This window comes from Brienomyrus brachyistius, chromosome 14, assembly GCF_023856365.1.
Source record: "Brienomyrus brachyistius isolate T26 chromosome 14, BBRACH_0.4, whole genome shotgun sequence".
In the NCBI taxonomy this organism is placed as follows: Eukaryota; Metazoa; Chordata; class Actinopteri; order Osteoglossiformes; family Mormyridae; genus Brienomyrus; species Brienomyrus brachyistius.
This window is the reverse complement of record NC_064546.1, coordinates 2,943,991-2,967,671: the sequence shown is the minus strand read 5'-3', so window position 1 is coordinate 2,967,671 and position 23,681 is coordinate 2,943,991. Positions and strand designations below refer to the sequence as shown.

Genomic DNA, 23,681 nt, shown 5'->3' with positions numbered 1-23,681 from the left:
AACAGTACATTTCAGTCGATTAAACAATTTATGTACAAAAAAAAATCACACAATACTTTGAGTGAGTCTCATTTCCTCTTCACAAGCAGGTTGGGTGCAGAAACCTTCACTTTGCCTGGCATGTTCCTAGACAGCTCCGAATCCTAAAAAACAATTCCACGTTTAGAATTATACTCCAGTTTTCATTTCCAAATCCACCCACAGACACCAACCAATCTCTGCAGTGTAAATACTGTGCTTCATTAACCATCTGATACCCCAAGTATTGCTTTCAGGGCATTATATACATATACTTTCCTCATCTCAAATTCCAAACCACCCTATTCAGCAGAGGGGCTAGAGTCCTGTACGGGCCTGAGATTAACACCCAAGCCTGCGCCGGTCCGTACCAGAGACCGTGAGACAGAACCCGGCCCGAATAGTACTACCAAAACCTTAACCTAACCTGAGGAAGTGCTAGTCATACGCGTACACAGAAACATTAGTGAGCTTTTCCTGTGTTTCTTCCATTGCTAGTCGGACGCATGGTAGGCAGCTAGATGGGAGGGGTGGGGGGGTGGGCATGGAAAGCACAAATAAGCTAAGGACCCAGCAAGTGCAAAAAATGATTCGCATATTTAAAAAAAAAAAAAAGACGCAACCCACAGATGCCGGTGCCTGATAAGCTTGGGTCGGGCCCTGGGGCACTGTACCTTAACACTGCGGAGGAGGTCCTTTTCCCGGGCCGTGGTCTCCCTTGCACGCATGAAGCTCGACAGTGACGCCTGGGCCGCTGCAGGGAAGGTCACATGGTTACTTGTGAGCTAGAACAAACATTACAGCTGTGTCATGCTCTGAATTCCACCAACCTTTCCCTTTCTTCTGCGTGCCAGGAGTCAGCTTCACCTTGTGCCTTAATAGACAATGAGTTCAGTTAAATTTGTTTTGTGTATTTTTTAAGATCCAAGGCACCAACCGCCTTTGATCTCTTTGTCTGTAGTGTGGAAGCCTATTCCACAAGCAAAAGCATTTTAAACCGTGTTAAGCACGTCTGTCCAGCATATGAAGCACACAGAGTGTACAGTCGTTCATACTTGTAGTTAGTGAGGGCTGTGTATGGGGCACAGACGGGCACGGCGAACAGCAGCACGTCTTCTGGGTGTGGCTGACCACTCAGAGAGTCCAGCAGGTTCGCTGCATCCTGCAGGGTCACACAATCACACAGATCATCTCTATTGTGCTGGAATAGAGACCGGAAGCCACTGCAAGCTGGTTCAGTCACGCAATGTTGTCCCTCTACTTCCAGAGGGAAGAAGGCTGAACACCAGCGTGAACAGGCTTCCTAACAAAGGCCTCCAGCAGGAACGCAGCAGCCACTTTGTTTCACATCCGCAGATCAGTCACAACACAAGATGCTGCCTCACCTCAGCGCCTGGATTCTCCTGATCTGCATCGTCGGCGTCCTGCAAAAGAGGAGCATGAACCTCTCAGCCTCACGCCAACCTCACCTACGATAATAAGCAAGAGTCCGACATATGCTACACAGAGCCACACCATTCTCCGCACTTTAGCACTTTGCTGCCGAATAAAATTTGACTTCCTGTCAGTAAGAAAGGACTTTCTATACCAAACACCCCAGCTGCTATACCACGTTGTACCTTGTCATCCTGCTCCCCCGCCCGGCTGTCCTCGTCCCCTTCCCGGGACTCTGGTTTCTTCGTGACTCCCCCCTGTGGCCGGGGTTTCTGCGGCAGTTTCTCCTTCCGGCTGAACTCCTCTTTCCCCCTTCCCTTCTTCCCCTTCTTCCCCTTCTCCTCCTTGTTTGATCCGGCCGACTGCAGTAAAGAGGAAACGGAGCCGATGGCATCGCAACAGGCCCGCCACATTCATGCTAACTGGACCACGGCGAGCACATTTCCGGGGCTGTCCTGCGCCACAGTGTACCGGGGCAAGACCAACACAAGACACAATGCTCTCGTGTGCAGAGTCACTAATGCCAGACGTGCTTCATGGTGACCTGCAGGAAGCCAGACAACCTACAACCAACATTTGAAATATGTCTTGGTCGACTGTTGTATACAGGCTGTGTGTTGGCGCATATTACCATTAGCAGCCGATTGAAACAAAAGTACCAATTCCCAACTTCATAACAGTATTTAGGTTAAAAAGTGAGGAAATCTGCAGCCACTCACTCCCAGCAGCTTCATCATCAGTTCCCTGTCTTCCTCATCCTGGTCTTTGTACTTGTCTTTGATCTTCTTCATTTTATTCTGCGGGATTGTAAAAACACAGGGGATAGACATGCAAGGTTGTAGCACGACTCAATTTTTCTTTTTTAAGTTTGTGAAGTTTTAATGTGTCCCAAATCAACAGAAGCCTTTCCTGAGCACTTACCTTTTGACCTCTCTTCAAGGGCTGCTGAGATGCTCCGCCCTTGCCGGCAGTCGGCTTGCCCAGATTGGCTGCGGCAGGACACGCCTCCTCACTCTTGGTATCGACCCCCTCCTGATCCTCATCGCCATCCTGTTTTTGCTTCTTTTTCTTCATTTCCCTAAAAGGCAGAGGCACATGAGTCATAGATGCAGACCACTGTCTGACAGGCAGCACAGGAACTGACTGTTACCAGCCGTACCCACCTCCTCTGCTTAGCCGTCAGGTGTTTTCTTCCTTGTGCTTCTCCCTCTGGCTGCAGGGAGAGCAGCAGTCATTGGCCAACTGATACTTACGAAAAGAAACCCGTGTACTCGCTGTCTCGACTTTGCCTGGAGGTGGGCAGACGGCTGTGTGTCACTTACCTGAGTCACTGACTCAGCTTTGAACGCCGTAGGTGTGCCTTGAAATGTCCTGGCAGAGTAGTGGGAAGACGGGAAACATCATAAACATACCAGAGCTGTGGAAACCACAGTGCTGTTTACTGAAACAGAAACATGAAGTTACTCCAGTGACAGACTCCTGTAGGAGTCCTGCACTTACGCTGCCTGACAGCTGGGACTGATGCTGACACTGGTGATGTTACCTGTTTGGTAGTAAGTGGGGCAAAGGAATGGTGGTATCAGGAAAGCTGATCTCTTCAGTCTCCACCTGTGCGTCACCACCCTGTCCCTCTTCCTCGCTGCTCTGCTCTTCCTCCTCCAATGCCAACTGCTGCTCACCCTCCTCGTCCTCCTTGGCCTCCTCATCCAAGTCTTCCAGCTCTATGGAGTCGTCCTCCTCATTCCCATTCTGCCCCTCGTCTTCAGCGCCCACATCCTCCATCTTTACCTCCCTCTCTCCTTCCTTCTCCCCCTCTTCCCCATCACACTCATTGGCACTGTCATCCCCTGGTTAAATTAAAATAATTATGAATTAATATGTAGGTGCAGTGCGTGTCAGAGCCAAACAAAACAACAAAGCCCATGTGTCTGTGTAGCCCTGTGCTTAAACACTGCATCAAGTTCCAGTGAATTACCTGTGATTTCCTCCCCTTCAGCCAGAAGCTCTGCAGTGCTGCTGGTCACTGACTCCATATCCTCAGCCAGGGTCTTCACTTTCCTCTCCCCCTTGTGTCTCCACACACACTGCTCATCCACCTGCACGCAAATCACCATCAATGTCATGATGCCCATTCAAGCTCAGGGAACCCAAGTCCTCTACACCTGCGTTTCCTAACCTGGTCCTCCGGGACTCGCAGATAGTCCAGATTTTTGCTCCCTCTCAGCTTCCTACCAGGTTCTCAAAAACGTGGACTGGCTGAGGTTCCCCCGAGGACCAGGTTGGGAAATATGACTCTACACAGTCATCAGCCAAAGCTCAGATCTTCTCAGAATTATCTCCCTACTGCAAGCATTGATCAGAAAGAAGATTTTACTTTGAAGGAAAAAGTTCTCACTGTTACTATAACTTCAGGAAGAATTTCCCAGACACTCCATAAATTCTTTTTTTTTTTTTTTTACCTTGAACAGGAAGGCGAAGCCCATCATGAGATATGAAGGTGGCAGAAAGTTCTTCTTCCCTAATGAGTGAGATAAGAGTCACCCAACTATTAGCTTTCAGTGTCAAAGTTAACTGACAAACCCGACACTTTGATACTTAAGATAAAAAAGAGGTCTTATCCAGTCACAACATTTCACAGCTACAAGGTAAACCATGAGCTTTGACAGGAAGAACAGAGCTTCTCACCTCGGATCATGAAGCTTCCAGTGCTCAGGTACTCCCCCGTAGGAGCCGTCTTGGAAACCTGGAGGAGGCCAAGGAGGGATGATGAAAGTGTTGCAAGTGTTGATGAAAAGCATTGACCCCCATCCGAGAGGTCCAGGTCTCACCGGGACCCACCTGGTTATGGTGCACCCACCAGGCGCTGGTAATGACCTTAGCATCCCAGGCTGCGCTGTAGCACACAGCCATGGTCCCTGCCTCCGTCAGGGTCCGTGGCGGAACAGGCTCCCCTGAAAGAGGAAAGGGGAAATGCTGCATGAGTCAGGATCACATGTCCACCAGTGAGTACAGCATCCCTCTGCCTGATGGGTCAACCAGCTACTCATGGATAAACCTCCATATACCAAGCACTAACTCAGTAAGAGAGAGAGTCACAAACAGTTTACCAACTTCAGACAGCTTGCACCCTTTATTCTGACATGCCTATTTGCAACAATCAACCAAGCAGAAGCTCATTTTAAACATGCTGATGGCCACAGAAGACCAAGACATACCCGTTGGGTTCTTGATGACGCAGCTGGTAGCCCCGTGAAGGTCTGCGTGCACATAAATGTCACCTGCACAGCACAGGGAACAGACAGATATTCACTCATGTTCACTGTCCAAAGACTCCAAACCAGGGATGTAGTAAATTCTGGGACCCCTGACACAATGTCACCTTGGGCCCCCCCACCCCAAATCTGCCAGCGTATATACCCATGCCCCTCCTACGCCCCAGCAGCAAGCTCCCACACAGAGGCGAGACTTCACGCCCCTCACCTGTCTTCAGGTAGCGTTTAACGATCATCTCATTTTGCTGCTGGTCCCGTCCTGCAATGATGAGGTAATTCTCCGAGCTGATAAACCACAGGAACTTTTCAAACCTGAAAGGCAAATCCGAAACACGCAAGCTATTTCCCCTGCCTCAGCAAGTCAGAATAACTGCTACGACTTCTTTTGGCTGCTAATGTGATTGTGCACTCCAAACTAAATGACATTAGCTAATAATACAAACCTTTAAATGATTAAAATGATTCAGTTCACTGCACTTATGACAACCAGACATGCAAATTAATAAGAAGAAGTAATTTTAATATTGTCAAAAAAACACAGTATATTACAGCTTGTGTTTCAGGTCCTCACCAGTAGATTTTCCTGGCTTTCTGGATGGTGACGACTGTCTGGACCTCCTTCAGCGTCTGTTTGGTTTTCTTCTCTGCAGATTTGAAGGCCTGGAATGGAAATGATAGACGCCTTGAATCTGTAATAGGCGATATTGGCAGATGTAAATGCCCCATTGTGGGTCACAGAAAGAGCGGTTACCTTCTCTGCAGCCTCCACCGTTTTCTGTTCCTTCTTGGCAGCGTTTCGTTTATGGTCATAATACCTGAAAGTGTATATCCACATGTAGTCACTATTGTTTTTAATTTTCTGTTTCGCCCAAACAACTATCAGCAACACCCCACCTGCCTGAGAAGGATTTTATTACCAAGCGTAATTGTTTTCCATTCAAATTAAACAAAAAACTGCTTTCCCCATTAGTTTATTTGGGGGGAGGGGGGTAGTTAAGGTAGCAGTCATTAACACACCTAGGATGGCTACAAAGTACTACACTTCTTGGGTCACTGAAGTTTCCAAAAATCTAAAGAGGGTTTGGAGGACAAGGCCTACTTTTTGGCATTGGCGTAGGCAGACAGACTGAGGTCCACATCCACCATCATGGCCTTGTTCTGCTGGACCTTGTTCTTCTGGATTTTACTCTTCTTCTTCTTTTTGCTCTTTTGTCCTTCGGCCTCCTCCATCTCCCCCACGTCCACCCTGTCCTCTTCCTCTGAATCAATGTATGGATTCCTGTCCGGTGGCAAAAGGTGAACCGACTGTGTAAAACCAAAAAGGTCAGAATGGAAAAAAACAACCCAGAAAGTACATTATGGACATCAGAGGACAGATCTACGCAGTTGGTGGTGCAGCTTCACTCACCGCAGTAGCATGGTGATGTGATTGGTCTGGAGCTTTAGCTCCTTTATGGCACAGGCCACAGGGTCTCCAGCTGCCTGGGCCTCCTTCACGATAAGCCCGATCTCTGTCCAGTCCACCTGGTTGGCCAGGGCACTCTGGACCACCTGCAGAGCACGCTCCACTATGGGCAGGTTCATCTCCACCAGCTCGCCTTTCAGCCTGTCCAATTCCTGTGGCACAGAAACCATCACAGCCCTTTCTTATAAACACCACCATCACTCTCAGATATATAATAGCATGTTCAGTTCTTCTGCTGGATGTCAGCAGGAGTGTTCCATGGACCACCCAGCCCTGCTCTCTCAGCTATACACCGCTTTGAATACCTGTGCTTGCTGCAGGGCCCCCAGTCGCTGTTCATGGTCCTTCCTGACATTATCTAGCTTCTTCATGGCCTGTTTCTCCTGCTGCAAAGCCTTCATATCCATCTTCTGGCTCTCCATCTTTGAGAAGAACTCATCCACTGCCTGAGGCGGTGGAGAGTGTAAAAAAAAAAAAAAAAAAACACTAACATTAACATTTTAGGGCTGCCGCAATTAGTCAACGGAGTTGATGACGTTAACGCTGCAAATGTGTTGACAGCAACGTTTCAAATCAGCACGCCTTTTTTTATTTTACTGAAATTACCATTATGATTTCTAAAATGCTTCAATTCATTATAAAAAAAGTTCTCCTTTAATGTCACTGCGCAATTATGAGAGTAGTATAAAATTATCACAACACAAAAAGGTGGTTTTACACCGTGCAAAGTTTTATGGCATGCTACACAGGAACCAGCACTGTGCACGAGCACCGGAAGAGAAAATGCACAGGTGCTATTCTGGACCAGCAGAATAAGGAAAATCACCCTAAGTGTAGAGTATTCACATTTATTAAAATTATCATTATTACAGACAGCTTAATATTTTTTTTATCATTGTTGCTGCTAAACACACTCATTATTAAACCCTTAAAGTTGTCTGCCTGCTACTTTAGAACAGGGGTGACCAATCTTATCCGCAAAGGGCCGGTGTGTATGCAGGCTTTTGGGATAACCTGCATGTCAGCTGTTCACAACCAGGTGTGAGGACTCATCAGCCAATCAGTCCTCTAATTAGTAATCTAATTAGGAAATTGCAACGAAAACCCGCACACACTGACTCTATGTGGATAAGATTGGACACCCCTGCCTTAGAATTTCCATTGAATATGTGTCTTAGAGAATGTTTAGGCTAAAATCTGGGCTTTTTCCTATGTGGACTGATGGTGCTGCTAAGTGTTCTTGCGCATTGGGCTTGTTTGTAGCAGTGTTATTATTGTAAACTGAAACAAACAAAAACGGACATTAAATAAAAGAAATAATTTGACTTTTGGTGATCAGTGGTCACTGTCGACACACCACAGCACACAACTACGAAATGTGTCCTCTGCATTTAACCCATATGTGACAATGTGACATAGCAGGGGGCAGCTAATTCAGCGCCCAGGGAGCAGTGCTTGGGGGGGGTACCTTGCTCAGGGTACCTCAATGGTGCCTTGCTGGTCAGGAATTCAGCAATCTTTCAATTACAAGTGCGTTTCCCTACCCATTAAGCCACCATTGCCCACATTTGTGAACAGATATAAAAATGAAAACTGTTAACAAAAAACTTTAATCAGCAAAAACCAGCACCACACCACCAACATCTTTTTACCTTGTTTATCCAAAATATCACCTCTTTTAAAAGATGGTTATGGTTGCTGTGCTGCCCCTTTCTTGATTTCAGTGCTTGTCACTTCCATGAGTTACCAAAACAGTCACATATGAAGTGAGTGTAACCAAATTTAATAAGTGTTAGGAAACACCGAATTTATACAGATTACTTTTGGGCATCACAGTAAGCATCTCATTAAAATTTTAAGCATACTACCAATTTGCTTATTGAATTGTGTGCGAGAATAATGTCCTTATAGTGCCGTAGTCAGGGGCGCTGTAAAGGGGGGGTAAACGATGACGATTCTCGGGGCCCATGACTGAGAGGGGGCCCAGAGAAGCCCCCAATAAAATTGTGTCTCAGCTGTATTGGGGGCCCTGTCAAGATTCTTTTCATGGGGCCCAAAATCCTTAGCAGCGCCCCTGGCCGTAGTAGCCCATTATCCAAGTCGAGCAATAAAATTCAGTTTATTGTTCCCAAAATAAAATTAAGTTAAACGGTGTATTTGATTTTCTGCAGGAAAACGAATCGCTTATAATAAATCAACCAATCGGTAAAATAGTCGATAGATTAACCCATAGAAAAATAGTCATTAGTGGCGGCCTTATAACATTTTTACATTTAGCGACAGAGTGAGAAGGTTCATAAATAAAAATGGCCCACCTTGTCAAAGGAAACAAACTCCACGTAGTGGGTATTTGCATGCTGGGCAAACAAGAATGGATGGAATTCCTCGTACCTGTCAAATTCAGTCATACTTTCACTGAAGGCTGATCAGAGAATAAGGTAGCAAAAAATCAAACTGGCAGAGCAAAACAAACAAGTTACATGCCAGCAATTAACGTAACAGCAATAATAAGAATAAACCATACGTTAGTAGCTCTTCTGTCGGCTTGTCTGGATCTAAACTTGGTTTCTTCTCAGATTTCTGGATGATGTATCCCTATGATTCATAATAACTGCATCGATCATTTTCAGCAAACACATTATAGGTTAAATCACTGCTAAAATCTAGCTACGTTTCTCCCGCAGAAAATATAGTAAGTTCATTTTATACAAGTGCCAACAGAATTACTTTTCCAGAGAAGTTGGCAGATTTTTCCATATACTCTTCAGCCTTCCGTAAAGCTTCCAGGATCTTGGGAACATCTGGGAAAAGACATATTGCAGCGGTCCCATCACATAAACAATTAACCTGCAATGCCACACAACCAGAATATGAAACAATATCAGAGAATAACTTTCATTAAGAACGGTATAAAGAGGAATGATGACATGCATAATGCATTTGGCATCCCTAACACACGTTGAGGCTAGGCACATTTTCCAGCCACACCTAATGTGACACCCAAGGCAGTATAACAAACAAGTCTAAATAACAAACACGCCCTTTGAGACAATAAAACAGCAAGGTCAAAGAGTTTTAAAGGCCTGCTTTCGTTTGCTTTCTTAATCACTATAAGGAACCGGAATGATATTTTGGCACAGAAAGCCAAGGTCATCATACCCAAACCAGTAAAGAGTTGATTATTTACAGAAGAGGCAAAGTACCTTTTGAAGCAATACCTATAGCTTATACATGGCCAAATGTAATCCAATAAGCTAAGCAAAAAACACACAGAACAGCAGTTTGGAGAACATGACCTGATCCGGTTCAGTAATATTAGGTACCGGCAGGTAAGTGCACCGACTGGAGAAAAATGTAAAAACTGACCCAAAATTCTTTTCATGAAATTAATGGATATTTATTACATCTCATACAAAGGATGCTCCGATCGATCGGTCATCGATCATTATCGGTTGTTATGTCTATAAAGCCTGATCAGAAGTACCAATCAGATAACGCAATATACGCGAGTCTTAACTCTGCGTGGGAAAATGAACTAACTAAAATGGCATCACCAGTCTGGCAGTTCTACAAGGTGTCCAGCGAAGACAAAATCGCTATACGCAATGTGTGTGAAGCAAACGTGGGGGAGACACATCCCCCCCCACTTCTCCCCACTCACAGAATCTGCACAAGTGTACCACTGAGCACCATGTAGACAGAGAGCGACTTTTCAGCACAGAGGTGAATGTGGTAGATGAGAGGAGGAACAGGCTGATCCACAAACATGCAGAGATGCTCGTATTCATATATAAAAACTTGCCACCGATGCTTAAGAAATAGGCTCGGCATTAAAAAAGGAAGCCATGGCAGGAAGTAAAAACATGTAAATGCTGAGGAATGCTTCACGCAGAAGTTACACACAAGCTATAACCTGTCTTTGTTGGCAATTTACATTGTTAAAATTATACCAAGTCTATACATGCTTATAATGAAACCACTTATAAGGATCAAAATGCTTGGGACAGAATCATTCCTGTACAAATACTGTTTAAATAATTCACTTACAGTAATCAAGTAGTCTGCATAGAGGGTTCATTTTGGGTCTTTTTACACGTATAACAATGTATGGCAAACTACACTGTTTTGTTTAGCTTTACTTCGATCGTCCTCCTTTGCCTTGCAGTAATTACCCTGTCTGCTTCTGCTAGCTACCTTAGGCTAATCCTATGTGCACAGAAAACATGACGAGAAAAAAAAACAGTAATTTTCTCACAATGATGAATATAGACTCATTAAAGCTTATGATAAACTGCAAAAATGAAGAGATGTAACAGCGAAACTACAGTAAGCTATATTATGTACAGTAGACTACTATATTATAGCGGATTTGAATTAGACACATTTCGGTCACTATTTGTACAGTACAGGCATGATTACTATAAGCGGTTTCCACTGTATTTAGAAAGGCTCTGCATTTTGCTCTGTCAATTGGAAGTCTTCATTTTGCCTAACACTTCAAAAAACATTTATGCGTGGAGTGACTTTTTAACTGATCAGTATAAGCCGATACCGATTCCAGTGATCAGCAATCGGTGATCAGCTCAAAAAACCTGATCAACGCATCCCTAGACTCATAGATATAAAAAATTTAAAAGGAAAAAAACCTAAGTGAATATTCCATTGGTTTGACCAAATATGTTGGTGAATTTCACCCTTAGTTTTCCTCATAGCAGCCTACAAAAAAACCCATTAAACTACGAACTAATATAAAGCTGGAAAAACCAAATTGCAAGTGAAATCCCACTTACTAATAGAAAGTGAGGTCCCCCCCATAAATGGTATAATATATATCGCAATTGGTGCAAGACCAGTACCTACTAAAATAAGACACATATGAATTTATCAATTATGCAACAAAAAGTAGAAATCATGTTGCTTTCAGAATCATCCCAAAGTCCAAAATAAAAATGTGTTTAGCAATTACTTCAGCATTTGATTAAACATTAACTTGTAATGTAGCTACTAGCTGAAGACAGACAGGACCACTCAAGGACTAAGTTAAGAAATTACATTAAAAATGTTCATGAGAGCCTAACATCAGTCATGGGTTGAATTTGGTCGCTTGAGGTCTCACTAAACCGCCCTTGCATTTGCCCTCACCACCCCGCTTGCCTTGTGCGACGCTGAACTGGTCGTCGGCTTTCATAAAGCCAGAGATGCCAACCTCCATCAGGCAGTGTTCAATCAGGGAAGCCCCATACGCTGCAAAGTCACACAAGCAAGATGGAATTAGATGCTCGCCTGGTGTGTGGCAGAGACCAACACTAAAGAAACAGGGCAGTCACTTACAGAAGTGCGGATTGAGGATCCTTTTCACCTGCTCACCCTTGGGCCCAGAAGACAGCATCTCTGTGAGCCTGTGGGCCACCATAAATAAAGGTCAAAATGTCATCCTGTAGTCACTGATGTGAACAGAACACAATGCATTTCCACGACTTCTGCAATGATTTCATTATGAGAAGACAATAGAGTTCAACGAATATAACCACATATTAGCATACTAGCAATCTTACATTGAAATGGGAGGGAAAATACCCAAACATACTTAGTGTTAGTACAGCAAAGTAAAGTGCATTTTTTTATTTCCAAGAGAAGTAGCACATAGATTGGTATGAAAAGGAAAACGTGTTCCCTTGATTTACCATCATATCATCCAGACCCACCATCCAGTCTCCCACCTTTCCCCAATGGTACATTTACCTCTCCAGGCTGACGAGGGGTTCAGGGAGCCTGGCACTTTCAAGAGGATACCTCTCCCTCACCGCGATCTTCACGTCCTCCGCCTCTGCCGTCCGTACTCGCAAAAGGTTAAGGATGGTGTACTCATGGTCCGTCAACACAATGTTCCCCTGGGAGACAGCAGGCCCATAATACACCCCCAAAGTAGATGCAAAACAGAAAAGATCTGACGAACTTGAATGACACATCAAGGTATGGAAACACATACCCAAGTTACTCTGCAGTGTAAAGACTGTTTCCACAAAACAGCACTAATCAGTAAAGGAAATTCTCTGTGTTTTTACATATGAACCAGATAAACTGTACCACTTGAAACTGAGACATTCAAAATACAATTCATAGGTGGGGGGGAGAGGTGGGTGAACTTGAGCACCTTACCCGGTCATACAGCTCCACTATTAAATGGTAAGCTGCTTCATCTGATCCAAACTGCATGTCGACTATCCTGTCTATTCCCAGTTGCTTCATGGAAACCAGTCGGCGAGATTTCAAGTGCTTCCTGCACTGTAGGGGGAGAACAGCATCAGTGTATAAAGTGGCTGGGCTGCAGATGCCTCCAAATCGGCGGGGAGAGCTTGACCGAGGGCTTCTTACCTTCATGGCAAATCCGGAAGGCATGAGGTTCTTCGGCCAGTCATACTCCGTGGAGTGAATGCGGATGCCCGACTCCAATAGGAGCACGGCTTTCGATTCGGGCCTAAAACAACCAAATTAATTACCAATAACATCTAAAAAAGTAACAACACAAGCATGGAATTAAAACTAATATCACGGCCACCAAACGCAAAAGATAAGACAAAATAAGTATCTTTATGATCACCTCAAAGAGCAGCGAAATGTCATTTTAGCAGCACCGCCGCCATTCAATTCTTACTCGTGTCTATGCAAAGCTTGAATTGTTAATATAGAATTATGTCGTCTTGTGTTTTAGTAAACAAATATTCTCTAATTCAGAATTTAATAAAACAAATGCCTTCTATCTGGGTACCAAGACATTGCTTTTAATGTGTGGAGTTCCTGCGGACACGAGAACACTTACTTTTGTAGCCGAATAAGATAGGTCTTGTTATCGATATCATAGACATTGTATACTCTCATGCCAATAAAGCTGTAACAATCGAAAAAGAATAATTAAAATTGTCCACGTATGTTAATCCAAGCGTTTGTGTTTACTCCCTTCTCAATAACATACAGAATGGCGTTGTAGTTTACTCACAAGAGCTTGTTATTGCAAATTTCACATCTATATATAAAAAGACTGCTACGAAAAGAAGACTGAAGTGACGCATAATACATTCTACAAGTCACTTAACTCGATCAAAATGTTTAATGAGAGCTGATAACTCCAAGGCTAGGCGAACTTTGGTCAACCATGCAGGCTTACACAAATTAAGCATTACTACTGTTTACAATACAAAACACTTTCGTCTTACGTGGCATTAATTTCAGCAATGACAGCCCTTATGTCCACCGTATTAAATCTGGTTTTCATGGTGTCTGTAATAAGTTAGCGGAAAACAGACAAACACGCCGCGAATACTTCCTTGGGCTATACTGCGCATGCGCAATTTCTACGGAAGCCCATTTCTGTTTGCCATTGAATAAATATAAAACGCATCATAAACGTTCACTCGCTTAATGTTAATAGTTGGTCCATCTACACCACGAAAATGCATCGCCTGTCTTCTTTAAAATGTATACATATAGAGATATATCGTTGAAGTTTTAAATATGTAATGCAGTTGTCTGTTGGAAAGGAACCGATTTCTTTCCGTGATTATACTCTACTTTGGAATCAGGTTATTGCACATAATATGGTGTCTATAATAATTAAAATATATATATTTTAAATAATTAATACTTTTGTAAATGTTATCGGACTGTTTTATACTCCACTGAGCACCCAGAGACATAGAACATCTGTTCACAGACGTTTCTGTTTTCAACCACAAGATGGCGATCTTGACCATAACATCATCGTGCTGGAGTCTTAAATATTCTCTCTGCCTGCTTTGTTACTGCCGGGCGCGGTGGCGTGCGCCTGTAATCCAAGCTACTGGGAGGCTGAGGCTGGCGGATTGCTTGAGCTCAGGGGTTCTGGGCTGCAGCGGACTATGTCGATCGGGTGTCCTCGCTAAGTTCGGTATCGATATGGTGCTCCTGGGGGAGCCCGGGACCACCAGGTCGTCTAAGGAGGGGTGAACCGGCCCAGGTCGGAAACGGAGCAGGTCAAAGCCCCCGTGCCGCTCAGTAGTGGGATTGCGCCCGTGAATAGACGCTGTAGTGCAGCCTGAGTAATACAGTGAAACTCAGTCTTTTCCTGTTTTTGTTTTTGAAAAATGTGTATTTATGCTGAACGTAATTGAATAGTTATACATCGAGAGGAAATAATTTCCGAAAGAATAATTTCATGAGATACTTTTGCCCACACGGTGTACATGACGATGATGATGATAAGGATTATTATTGTATTTTTGTTTTATATTGATTTGTGGAATTCTGTAGGCCTATTGCATTATTCCTATTTATGTAATTTTATTTAGTTAAATTAATATTTGTATAAAGTTGTATCCCTGTATCACTATAATGCAAAAATCTTTGTGCAAATACGAGGGAAATTGCCTCCCCTAACGGTGCAGAGTTGCTTTTGCCTTGCATTGTGTAGTCATGCCCCCTAACATCCTGTAGAAGGCGCAAGTGAGCCCATGGCAAGCGGCACTCCCTGATCTCCGTGTGTAGTTATTGGTTCTGCGACTCCCTGCTATTCATTAACGCTAACATGATGGCTTAAATTAACGGAGAACACAAAATCCGAGAACAATATGTATTATACATGACATGCAATCCTGTCCTGTTCATCTAAACAGACTTTTCATCCAGCGACAGTCAAACAAGAACCAGATTTCTCACAACATACAATTTGCTACTTTTCAAAACCCCACAATTACTGAATATATATTAATATATCCACCCATATTCCAACCAATTATACTCAGGGTCAGGGTCGCGGGAAATATTATTACACATCTCATATAATAAATAAGATCACATGCAACAGCAACAGTTTATACAAATCCCAAAACTTTTATATATGATACACCCAAATGTATATATTGCTGTTGTGTTTATGTTATTCAGTCGTTGATATTAGATAACGAACATTTAGCAACATAGGCTAGAGACTAAGTGTAGCGGATATTTTCCTCATCTGATTGTTTATATAGTTAGGTAACTTCCTAGGCTTCTCACTGGTACAGCCAAAGGAGACATGTTTTTGAGTTAGTAATTTTCTGCATTGCTGAAATACATATTGTGGTGAATATGTTTAATTAGAGACTTGTGCACAGCTGCCTGTAGGTTGTGCACAGGAAATAGGCAGAGTAAAGCGGATAACATTACAGCGCGAGATGGGTCGGGGAGGCGTCCCTGGTCGCTATGGAGATCGGGGTAACATGGCGAGTTTTTCGAGCTGATCAAACAGTGGTTTTATTTTTGATCTTTAAACTTGCTTTAGGGATGCAGATCTTATGGTTTGTTCAGTTCCCCCTATTATGGGTAATCTGAATACACGCAAGGCGTCTGAATTTTCGGAGGAATGGAATGTAAGTTCATATGCCTGTGTTAACTAAAGGTTGCATTTTACGACGCTGTTTACTTTTGGGAAGGTGTCTGTGAGTCCTTGAGACGAATTTCTACATTTATCATTCATGTTAAAACAAGTTCATATTTTGTTCATATAATTACTAGCCAAATGATTCCTTTATAATATTCAGCTCTTCACAACGTGCTGCATTCGTTTTTGTAGTGTAGATTTGGGGTCATGACGTTTGTTTTCTGACCAGCACATTTTGGCTCCGGATATATTTGCCTTTATTCCGGTGATCATATGAGGCTTTATCTCCCCGTTTAGATTACAGGATAATCAAAAAAATTGGAGAAGGGACGTTTTCCGAGGTGGCGAAAACCCAAAATCTAAGAGATGGGAAATACTACGCGTGCAAAACAATGAAGCAGTCCGTCGATAGGTACCATTTTTGCATTTAAACCTTCGTAGTTGTAAGCGATCTCTTCTTTCTTTCTTGTAACTTGGCGTCTTGGATGTCAGCGCCTTGGTATGTGTGAGCATGTGAAAGTCGATGTATTGCTTCATGACATTTCCGACAGCCCTCCTCTGCTTGGCTTGACACACGACTTGTGACCCGATGTTGACCTTGAGCACAAGGTGGCATGTAAACACGCGCGTGCTGAGCCCCTGTTTTACTTTCCATTCAGACTTCAACAGCAGCGTTCCACAAATGCTAAACATACATTTGTTTATGCTGCCATCGATTCAGTGCGTGTCTGATTTGAGGTTGCAATGCTGGGGTATAAATATTAAAAGCTGCCGCTGCATCTTGGCAGAGGAAGGGACAGTTATTAAATGAGGGTTATTGTCAGTTTGGAGCAGGCAAACAACCTGCGGGAAATTCAAGCTATGAAGAGGCTGAATCCCCACCCTAACATCATTCAGCTGCATGAAGTCATCTTGTGAGTATTGTGATTGTGCAATTAAATTACAAAAATGATTTGGCTGTGATGTTTTGAACTGTGATTTTATTTGTGAATCTGCTTTTATTTTGTTAACATGAATTTTAGCATGAATTTATCTGTATTTGTATTTGTTAGTGACAAAGAAACGGGTACCCTCTCCTTGATATGTGAATTAATGGAAATGAACATCTATGAGTTAATACAAGGTCAGTATTTCACCAGTGATATTCAAATATGTACACGCACATACATATAAGGATTCAAAGGGGAACTTCAGTCTTTTGTTAGTGCAGCTCGAATGTACGGCAAATACTTTGTTAAAATAAATATTGATCTACCAGCTGTTGACAGTGTCGCATGGCTCTCTGCAGTTATTCAGCAACCACCAAGACACCTTCCTGACCATTTCATGGTGTCAGATAATGTGGGGAAATGGGCAGAAAGGTGGTAAGGCGCTTTATTTTCTAAATATCACAAAAAAACATCCTATGGTACAATTCTCAGAGGTGGAATTTCCCTTTAGTAATAGTCTATCGATGTATTTCATTGTGTTTCTACTTATTTGGAATCCCATTTAGTTATAAACTCTGTATCGGACTTTGCAGTTCCGAACGTCAGTGTGAGGTCAGATTGTGGCGTTCGCTGTATCGATTTCCACACTGCCAAGCCAGATGCTTCCCTTAAGCAATGCACTGTTCTGGGAACTGTAATTTCAGAAATATAACATCATATACCTTAACCTGACATATTTGCTTCATTTCTCAACCCGATTTGAACCAGCTTGTCCAATCATGTTTCAGCCTGTATCGTCCAAACAATTTAAATAAACTGGGGATACAACCTTATGACTTATTAATTCTGAGAATAGCTCACGTAATAGAGCAGACTAGCAAAAATGTAAATGAAGGCAAAATTATCCATGTTTTCCATTCTTAACAGCTAACTTTCAGGTTTGATGCACTTATTCCAGTGAAACCCCAATCTAACTCAGGCAGACCAGATAATCACTCAGTACATTATTTAAAAATACCATTTCACAGATTTTATTTAGTAACTTGACAGATGTGGTCAGCCAAATTGCCCTTTAAAACATTTTGTACAAAATTACACATTAAAAACTGTATGTTGACATTAATTATTGCTAATAAAAGCAAAGTAGAGCCCTCCTTGCAGAGTGAAATGTCATAGCATACAGGGGGAAAAGGACAAATGTAGTGGTGAGAATATGGTCATTACTCTAAATACAAAACAATGATGTCATATGTGACCAGACCATGACGCCCCACACCGTGTAATATAAAAGCCATATGTGTGGAATGGCCTGTCTGTTAGCGTATTAGCGTGTTAGCCAGCCTTTGGTCCTCTATCATCCCGGGCCGCGGGCTTTCTCCTGGTTTCCATGCTCAGAAGGCAGCATCCTCGCTGGAATTTAATTTTTCGCTCCAGCGTTCATTTCTCCAGCCTCCCATTAAGACCCCCGTTATTTTTTTCCAGAGAAGATTTGTTTTAATGCAGTGTGCTGCGATAGACGGAAACCATCATCTTTTCCTCATGTGTCTTTTTCCTCTGGAAAGGCCTGGAGGGGGCAGTCAGCGGTGCTTTATTCTGCTAATCTTTCACTCACAGAGAAAGTTATAGTATTATATAGTGTAGCTTTATAACAGTGTTGGGCTTTATACAACCAAACTGGCCAATCGGAATTGAAATAAGAGGAAAATTTGTTTGAGCATTTCTAAAAGGCAAGGCAATCTGGGGCCCCCTCAGATCCATTTAAGTCCTATCCTGTCCACGATTATTGGGGCAACTTACTACGGTAGTTCTGACTATAGCATTCGAAGACGTTCAAACAGACATGTTTCAGGCACGAGTCTGACTATGGTCACCATCTGGTAGATGCGCTAATACCGTTTCGTACTTCCACTGCAGGTCGGCAGCATCCTTTACCTGAGAATAAAGTGAAATACTACATGTACCAGCTATGCAAGTCGCTGGATCACATGCATAGGTAGGTCCACAGCTGTTGGGTTACCAGAAATTAGAAAGAAAACCTGATACACACTTAATGTAGAGAAACCGTGAGGAATATCTACAAACTGTGGCCCCAGTAAGCCAGCACCTCTGACAGCAGGATAAACAGGCAAGACACCCTTATCAGGCAGATGCCTCGACAGGGATGAAGAGAAGCAGAGTTACCCGCAGAAAATCAGCAGGCGCAAAGCAAACAGCCAGGCTTATGACACTGCTAAAACTTTTCTTTTCCCAGTTTATCTTCAAACATTTATTCTGGTCTGAGTCGCCTGGGGCCTGCAGCCTGTCCCTGGAAGCACAGGACTCAAGGCGCAGGACATAGTCTATCACAGGACACATACAAGCAGACATGACAGGCACTTTTCAAAGCACCAATTAGCCTAACTGCATGTATCTGGAATGTGGGAAGAAAGCAGCATGACAGCATGTGGAGGTTTGAGGCCACAGCGCCACCCATCTGCAATTCATAAAAACTGCAAATAAATGTGCTCACCGAAGATCATTCCATTTACCTCCACACAAACAAATAATTTCTCTGCTGACAAACACTGTTTATGCTCATAGTATTTAAAGGTACGTCATTGCACTTTCTTTATAGGAATGGTATCTTCCACAGAGATGTCAAACCAGAGAACATCCTAATCAGAGTAAGTTGTAGACCCTCATTAATGTATTTTTGATATACTAGAATACCTGTACTTCATTGCCTAGCAGTTTCGAAGGGGTTAGGCCAGGGTTCACCAATTCCAGTCTGAGGTCCAGAACCCAACAGATTTGCAGATTTTGCAGATTAATCAACTAATTGCCTGGTTCTGTCGGTGTGTTTGAGCATTCTGGTTCTTCAGGACCAGGAACGGGGAGACATGCACCAGGCCATCCTGTGTGTCAGATACATTTCCTAGAATCGTTCCAATGACAGAACTAGGTAGGAGCCTGAAATCGGATTTTAGCTGGAGCACAAGGCAGGACTATGAGAGCTACCTATGAAATTCACTTTGACATGCGGTGAGCAGAGCCTGTCCTCCCACCAGCAGGATGTGCTGAAGCTGGCCGACTTTGGCTCCTGCAGGAGCGTGTACTGCAGGCCGCCACACACCGAGTACATCTCCACTCGCTGGTACCGGGCCCCCGAGTGCCTGCTCACCGACGGCTACTACTCACACAAGATGGATGTGTGGAGCGCCGGATGCGTCTTCTTTGAGATCCTCAGGTACCTACAGGCCAACCTCAAGATGCCTAGATGCCAATTCTGATCTACCAGTAGGGGGCATCGATTCATTTTCTGAATGTTTTTTTTTGTATGTATAAATCATTGGCCTAAGATAAATGCTGTGTACTAGCAGTACAAATTGAAGTTGTATACTGGAGATGTAAATTCAAATGAAGCATAAAAGGGTCCCTTTCTAATGGAGACCCCCTCCCCCAGAGGAACCGAGCGGAGGTGACAGTAGAGTGCAACTTTTTGGTTCCTTTTTTGTTCCCCCCCCACAACATACCACTGACTCTCTATGGACACCCAGTTGGGCGAATATGGGGAGACAAAGAGACACCAGTGTTTACCACTGAGCGATTAACAACAGTAGGAATGCCCATCGTCAAGGCAACAGGCCAGCGAAAGTGGCCACTCCATCTTGGCGTCTTTGAGTGGTAACTACGCGGACTTCTCACACCAATCAGGCAAAGACCATCCGGTGTGAGGCCTGCGAATGTCGGAGCACATTCTGGCTCAGTCTGTCAGTGGTTGTGTGTCGATGAGAAATGGGGAAGCCATTAATTGAGAGTGAGCGGAGGCTGGAACGAGCAGAGCACGGCGGCTGATCTCGCACCCTGAGAAATTTCTCCCACATCAGACTTTTTTATAACTTGAATGCTGTCGAATGGTGTATAAAAAGACCAAGGTCACCAAACTCTGGGTGTTTCTTAATGTGCATACTTCACCATACTTGTTTTCTTGTGTACCTGTTTGACGTCCTCTTCCATTACCAAAGACCAGTTCCAGTACTCAACAACAGAAGTACAGGGGACGGTAAAACTCGCCGGATGTTGTTCTTGCCCTACCCAAACATCTGTTGCATCCATATCAAACACGACCAATCCCATGATTCATTGCGGCCCAGGTTTGTTCTTGGAAGGCAAGTTAGCAAGACTGGTCTTGCGAAGAACACAAATACAATCTTCACATTCTTTGTACCCTCTGTATCCTTTAGCCTCAACCCCCTGTTCCCCGGCACCAACGAACTGGACCAGGTTTCCAAGATCCATGAAGTTTTGGGAACACCAGACCCTAGTCTCCTCCATAAATTCAAGCAGTAAGCCCTGATCATACCATTTAACCCCGCCACCGCATCTACTCTGTGCCCCTGCCACTCAGCGTCGTGCATCCATCTGGTCGGCAGGTCGCGGGCAATGAGCTTCGACTTCCCCCTGCAGAAGGGCTGCGGGCTGTCGCGGCTCATCCCGCATTGCTCGCCCTCCAGCCTGGCGCTGCTGCACCGCATGCTGGAGTACGACCCCGAGGACCGCATCGGCGCCGGGGCCACGCTGCAACACCCCTGCTTCCGAGAGCTGCGGTGAGTCTGTCCTCACAGTCGTCCTAGGGCCACACCCATAAAATACCCATAATACACAGGGACTACCCATTGCCAAGCCTGGCCCCAGCAACAATATTAGCCTTGATAAAACAATACATTTTCAGACTGTACATCAGACTCAGCATCAGAGGAAACTCAATGCTAAAGCAAATAGGCCTCTGCACCCCCAGGGCCTGCATTAACACATCATGTGACGAGCCCTGAATCTTTATCTCAGGCTGGCGGAAAGGAGGGCGGGCGGCCTGCGCAGAGCTGTCAGGACCGTCGAAGGCGGAGAGAGCGGCACACCAGCCAATCCCGTGGACCAGCTATGGCGCATTGCCAGGCAAGGACGGCGACAGGTAGGACGGGTGCTGGGAGAGGGCATATTATGGGAGTGTATGCGGATATCCAACATGTATGTGTACGGTGACATGCAGGGAGGCACATTCTCCCCAGTTACCGTGCCCTCGTGGAGTGTGCATTCCCACCCCTACCTACTGTATACATTCGCTTTCACTATCACGTTAACCATAGTAGATCAAAACTACCCCGTTTTATGAAGCCGACTAAAGATTTAATTGACTTGGAGCTTGTTTTGATGGGGTAAATTAGCACTGGCTGCTGGGTCTTGGATGGAAAACAAAGCCAGGGGTGTGAAGTGGAGTAATTGCAAAGTGGGTCAGGAGGCCATATGTGCCAATTACGCGGTTCATTTAACGACCGCGCACAGTGTGGCGGCGCGTCTGGCTCCGCGGCCAAAGCACCTACAGGCTCGGGAACCACAAGGCGGCAGCACCTGGGATCACGCCTCTCTTTCCGTAGCTCCTGGGCAGGCACGTCGCTGAGCCGCTGGTCAGGCAGGACGGGCCGCCGTTCCCGGTGGAGCTCCCAAAGCTAAATGTGGTGATGCCCACGCCAAAGATTTCATCCTTTCCCATCAGCACCCTGCCAGCCCTCCCCGCCACCCACCGCGGGTCTCTACCAGCCATCACATCCAAAAAGTGCCACTCGCGCCTATCCAAGGTAAATATAGGCAAATATAGGCTATTCCACTTCCTATGAAAGCACCATTGCCCATATGTCTCTACAGCTGGCGTCTATAGACCAAAACGGTCAAGCAAGATCATCTCATGTGAAGGTGAAGCAACATCAGTCAGACTCTACTGTTCTCACCTTCCTCGATAAATGTTGGGAAATCGGAATGTGCATCTTATTGGTGTATTGAGCAGGGGGTTTCAGTGATGATATTTGCTTCCAGCAGCCTACAGAGGACTCGCACCGGAGAAACTTCAAAACCTGCCTCATGCCTTCCATAGATCCGAAGCTCAGTGGCTGCTAAGGTTCAAATACTAAAGACTCAAAACAAGAGCGCCCCCCACATTTCGGGGAAAGAAACTGCAGCAAGTCCATTGGGCTGTGAGTCACCAGCCTAACAAAAAGGAGCACTTCTCAGTGCTTTTTAATACATATACACATGTTGTCACCTTGTCATGAGCCTCCTGTAGTTATTCTGCTGAAGAGAATGTCATAATGGATTGTTTTAACAAGAATACTGTAACATATTGAATATTGTCACACAATAACACTAGACTTTAATCTAACCACTATAGCAAGCTCATCTGTAATTGGGTCCAGCAGCTCTCCTTTTCTTTTCTTTTCCTTTTTTTTTGGGGGGGGGGGTGCCCCAATTTACTTGGGTCTGGATTGTACACATACCCTGTTAAAAGCGCTAGGCTTTACATTTCACCGTTCTGCCGCACTGACATTTAATAGGTATCCAGACAGCATAAAGAGCCTTTAAACATATTAGAGCTGAAAGTATTCAAAAGGGGTCAGTTATGCAGCATAGGAAGCAGTATTTAAATAGCGAGACATTCAGGACATTTCGGTCCTTCTAGGTTGTCTAAGGATAAGGAGTATAGTGCTATTCAACTTCACTTTCCCCACAGGGGCCTTTTCATCCAGGAAGTGCTTCCGCTTCATGTTTTCATCTCACCACTATCTATGCAGCCGGCTTTACAGAATTTTAATCATTTCAAATGGCAGGAAAAGCCTTTTAAACTTAAGTTTAATGTTAACCATGGTGACTGATTTAACAGAATCTAATAATTATTTAGTGTATCACAAAGTAAAGACGGTAAAATAACTACATGTGAGACATGAAGAAATGAGAACCAGGAAAAATTCAAAATTTTATGCATACTTTGATTAGTACTGTCAGTACTGTGAGAGAGACACACGCTCAGTCATGGGGACTCAATGTCCCTTAACATTTAAACGGAGCCAATTCAAGAGAGGACGCCCAATAAACATGGCTGGAATAGCAGCCAACACAAACAAGCAGACACGGCTTGACCTCTCAACCTTAGACCAGATAACTCTGTAGCCCATAAGTTCAGATTCCTATAAATACCACAGTGTGTTCAATTATAAAGGGAGTTCCGTGAGCACTGAAGCACACACCCCTGACTATTAACATTAATAATGAATGAATCTGATTATGTCAGCTCAACAGTATTTATCCAATACATACCTGTCTATTGTATTATATGTCAAATAAAAGAGGGTGATCACTTGGTA

The 23,681-nt window shown here is 44.1% G+C and overlaps 2 protein-coding genes across 5 annotated transcripts; one reads left to right on the top strand and one right to left on the bottom strand.

The window, feature by feature from the left end:
* Positions 1–6: 6 nt before the first annotated feature.
* LOC125707392 (ribosome quality control complex subunit NEMF-like) lies at positions 7–13,535 on the bottom strand. The gene is made up of 32 exons (XM_048974498.1): positions 13,404–13,535; positions 13,010–13,078; positions 12,565–12,667; positions 12,349–12,474; positions 11,932–12,080; positions 11,521–11,588; positions 11,344–11,433; positions 8,917–8,990; positions 8,714–8,784; positions 8,505–8,580; positions 6,495–6,635; positions 6,133–6,341; positions 5,824–6,003; positions 5,476–5,539; positions 5,296–5,384; positions 4,933–5,036; positions 4,668–4,730; positions 4,291–4,403; positions 4,138–4,195; positions 3,912–3,970; positions 3,428–3,548; positions 2,996–3,299; positions 2,775–2,823; positions 2,616–2,665; positions 2,374–2,530; positions 2,172–2,249; positions 1,638–1,814; positions 1,404–1,442; positions 1,074–1,180; positions 849–892; positions 693–772; positions 7–143 (listed from the first exon to the last, which is right to left on the bottom strand). Exons 1-32 carry the CDS (start codon positions 13,460–13,462, stop codon positions 69–71), a joined length of 3,246 nt encoding a protein of 1,081 aa, XP_048830455.1. The 5' UTR covers positions 13,463–13,535; the 3' UTR covers positions 7–68.
* Positions 13,536–15,159: 1,624 nt separating this feature from the next.
* On the top strand, positions 15,160–22,590 carry LOC125708062 (MAPK/MAK/MRK overlapping kinase-like). 4 transcript variants are annotated; one of them, XM_048975566.1, is made up of 12 exons: positions 15,160–15,572; positions 15,881–15,995; positions 16,408–16,497; positions 16,636–16,706; positions 18,427–18,505; positions 19,127–19,175; positions 19,563–19,738; positions 20,736–20,837; positions 20,925–21,098; positions 21,337–21,460; positions 21,924–22,124; positions 22,360–22,590. In XM_048975566.1, exons 1-12 carry the CDS (start codon positions 15,566–15,568, stop codon positions 22,438–22,440), a joined length of 1,269 nt encoding a protein of 422 aa, XP_048831523.1. In that variant the 5' UTR covers positions 15,160–15,565; the 3' UTR covers positions 22,441–22,590. The 4 variants fall into 4 exon arrangements, with proteins under 4 accessions (XP_048831523.1, XP_048831522.1, XP_048831521.1 ...); XM_048975565.1 differs by having other exon boundaries at positions 15,163–15,572; positions 19,560–19,738; positions 22,363–22,590; XM_048975564.1 differs by having other exon boundaries at positions 15,163–15,572; positions 19,560–19,738.
* Positions 22,591–23,681: the final 1,091 nt, after the last annotated feature.